The sequence below is a fragment of the Salvia hispanica genome, chromosome 1 (assembly GCF_029641045.1).
Source record: "Salvia hispanica isolate PSC_SH4W2 chromosome 1, Shi_PSC_v1, whole genome shotgun sequence".
Classification (NCBI taxonomy): Eukaryota; Viridiplantae; Streptophyta; class Magnoliopsida; order Lamiales; family Lamiaceae; genus Salvia; species Salvia hispanica.
The window spans coordinates 46,049,708-46,053,101 of record NC_142692.1 but is presented as its reverse complement, the minus strand read 5'-3'; the positions used below and the strand labels follow the sequence as shown (position 1 = coordinate 46,053,101).

The window sequence follows — 3,394 nt, the reverse complement described above, 5'->3', positions numbered from 1 at the left end:
TTCTGCAATATTTTGCATTGTTGAATGACATATGGTACTGTTTCTCCTCTGTGTATGATGTTCTAGAGGCTATCCAGCATGCTGCTGCAGATGGCTCGTTGAAAATAAAAGCAGCTCTTCTAGAGAGGATACTTCCTCAATTACTTTTAGATTTTTGAGGCCTTTGAGCTTTGATTTTCAGTTGAGTTGCAAAGTCTTGCATTAAACATGATTATTTCTCCTCAAAGACAAATTTTTAACTTTTTTACCACTAAAATTTCTATGTACTTAGAATTATTTCATGGTTACTTTGCTGTTTGTGCTTGTAAAAAGTCTGTCTGAGTCCCTAATCATGTGACAACGTGTCTTCCGTGGTATGAAATTGTTGGAAAAAGTTTATTAGTCGGGTTAGATCTCTTGGACCTCTTAGCGAAAGAGATAAGAGGTAGCTGTAGAATGTGGGAAATGCATCTTCCGTGAGCAGGCTGATCTCGTAGTGAATTGTACTGTTTGTGATTTTGCTATATAACTTTCAAATCAAATTGTCTGTTATGTAAACTTTTCCTGATACATATATGCAGTGCAGTGATGCCCATGGAGCTTGTTTTACTTCCTATGATGTTTGAAAATGACTTAATTCTGAATCATGTATGTCTTTAGTCTTTACTGGAGTTTATGTAATAGAATGTGCATTGCGACTGAACCGAATTTGATACATCAGATTTGTAACATGTTACCCATAAATTGCTTAGATAAAGGACTTGACCATCATAGTACATGAGCATGTAGAACTATACTGATAAACTGAACCTAAACAAGACTTTTCACACATCTTACACTGGAAAAAATTGAAACCTTCTTAATATGCATCTGTGTGGATAAACTGGCAGATAATTTGGTTTGTCTCACATCAATCACTCTTAATCTGCGATAACATGCATCGAGCATTCTTACTGTCTGGCCTCTCCTTAGGATTATCCAGAGTGCAGAAGCAGGCAACCTTGAGAACTAAGAGCATCTGCTCCTCAAAGCCATTTCCTAAGAGGTTTGGATCGATTGCCCTCTTGGGGTCTTCAGAGGCCATCACGTTCCTCATCCATTGCACCAATCCTGTCTCGTCCGTGTGCTGGAAGAACTCATCAGATGGCATCTTTCCAATGACCAGCCCGCCAAGCAGCACGCCGAAGCTGTAAATGTCACACTTCTCCGTGAACTTGAAAGTTTGGTAATACTCAGGAGCTATATACCCCACTGTTCCTGCTACATTTGAGGTTGAGACATGAGTGTGAGCTTCAGGGACAGCTTTTGCCAGCCCGAAATCTGCAATTCGGGCTTCCATCTCATCATCCAGCAGCACGTTTGCGGGTTTCAAGTCTCTGTGGATTATGCGAGGGTTTTGATGCAGATGAAGGTACTCCAGCCCTGCTGCCACCCCTACTGCGATCCTATATCGTGCTGGCCAATCTAATTCTCTTTTTCCTTCTGATACTAACTTCATGTAATCTTGCAGGCTGCCATTCCTCATGTATTCATACACCAGGTAATGGCAATTGGGCCGTGGCAGATAAGCTAGCAGGGAAAGCAAGTTGCGGTGCCTGATTTGGCCCATGGTTTGAATCTCAGACCTAATCTGTCGGATCTTTTTGGTTAAGAGCTTGCTGTCTTCTTCATTCACGCCCCCATCTGCATCTGTAGGCAGTTGAATTATCTTCTTGACCGCGATTTCTTTCCCGTCGCTTCCAGGTAAAGCAGCTCTATAAACTTCCCCACAGCCACCTCTCCCTATAACTTCAAGTGATTGCAGTCCATCTTCTTTTTCCAGAAATGCCAAGTCCTCGGGCTTCTTGATCATCGAGCTGTATATCTTCAAGCTCGTGTCTTTACTATTTGCTCTGATTAAGCGCATCAACAGCTTGAAAACCGTGGAGAATACCAATCCAGACACACAGCCTGCTAGAATGCCAGCCATGAATCCAAGAACCCAGTCTGTCACTTTCTTCTTCTTGTTGTTCTTTCGCTTATTATTTGCAGTTGTTGCTGATGGTGATGGGGCTTGAGCATTAGCCATGCTCAAAGAAGAAGGCGCCATGGCCGGATTGGATTGGTTTCTCTCCGAGCTCTCTGCAAACACATACCGCTTCGGGCTTCTCTCCTCCTCAGCCAAATCAACGGACAAGTACTGATCAAGCTGAACATTCGTCGATTGAATTGGGTCCTCAAGCAAGCTGTTTCCGGAGACGTTGATGAACCTCAGGTTCCGAAACCCTCTCATCGAAACCGGCACTTTCCCTGCAAACTTGTTGTTTGCAAGGTTGAGCTTTTCCAGATTGGGGAAGTGCTTCAAGAATTTCAAGTCCCCTGCAAACTTGTTCGAGGATAGATCCAGGATTCGGAGGCGAATCAGTGACGAGAATCCGGCCGGGACGTTTCCAGATAACAGATTGTTTCCGAGGTTCAGCACCTGGAGTTTCTGGCAGTGGATGATTTGAGGTGGGATTTGGTTAGAAATCTGGTTGTTTGGCAATGAAAGTTCTTTTAGCTCAGAGAGCTGGCCAATGGCTGTAGATATTTTTCCATGGAGCTGTTGGGATTCGATGACAATCCCGACAACTCTAAGAACGTAGGAATCGTTCATGATTCGTCGTTCGCATAGAACTCTGCCGGAGTCGCAGAGATCGACAGCCGGAGTAGGCTTGATGCCTAAGTCATTGTGGATGTGCAAGAGGGCCTCATGGTCAGAGGGGAGAAGACTGAGTTTTGATTGAGCAATGATGGTTAATGCGAAGAAACAGAGGAGAAAGAGAGAGAATTCATGGCGAGGTAGCGCCATATGGCGGCTGCGGCCGGCCAGTAAGAGGAGGAGGTGGTGGAGGAGGAGGAGGAGGAGGAGGAGGAGGTAGTGGCTGGTTTTGCCGTTGTGGTATAGTCTGGCAGGCTTATGTTGACTTTATATGAAGCTTCATTTTTGCCGTGTGGAAAAATTTGTGAAGATGGGCCAATCTCTGGCCATCATTTCTTTGTCATTAGTTGACTTGGAAATTACCTAAAATAGCCCTATGTGTTTTATTTTTTAGGATATATGAATTGTGTTTTTTATTAATTATGGGTGTTCCAACAAGCAGACTTTTTTCTCAACTTATTGTTGACTAGACATTCTAAAATATATACTTCCTCCGTCCTACTTAAAATGCAACATTTGAGAATCGGCACGAGATTTTATATAGTGTTGTTTTGTGAGTTAATGAAGAGAGAATAAAATAAGAGAGATGAAAAAGTAGAGATAGAGTTGTTTCCATTTTAGGAAACATTTCATTTTTAATGGGACAACCAAAAAAGGAAAACGGTGCATTTTTAATGGGACAGGGGGAGTAGTAGACTAGTAGTAGTAGATAATGTTGTAAATTGTAATATTATC

General features: G+C 42.7%; 1 protein-coding gene across 1 annotated transcript; it reads right to left on the bottom strand.

Moving 5' to 3' along the window:
* Positions 1-651: 651 nt before the first annotated feature.
* Positions 652-2,889, bottom strand: LOC125198018 (leucine-rich repeat receptor-like serine/threonine/tyrosine-protein kinase SOBIR1). The gene has a single exon (XM_048096484.2). It carries the CDS (start codon positions 2,807-2,809, stop codon positions 890-892), a length of 1,920 nt encoding a protein of 639 aa, XP_047952441.2. The 5' UTR covers positions 2,810-2,889; the 3' UTR covers positions 652-889.
* Positions 2,890-3,394: the final 505 nt, after the last annotated feature.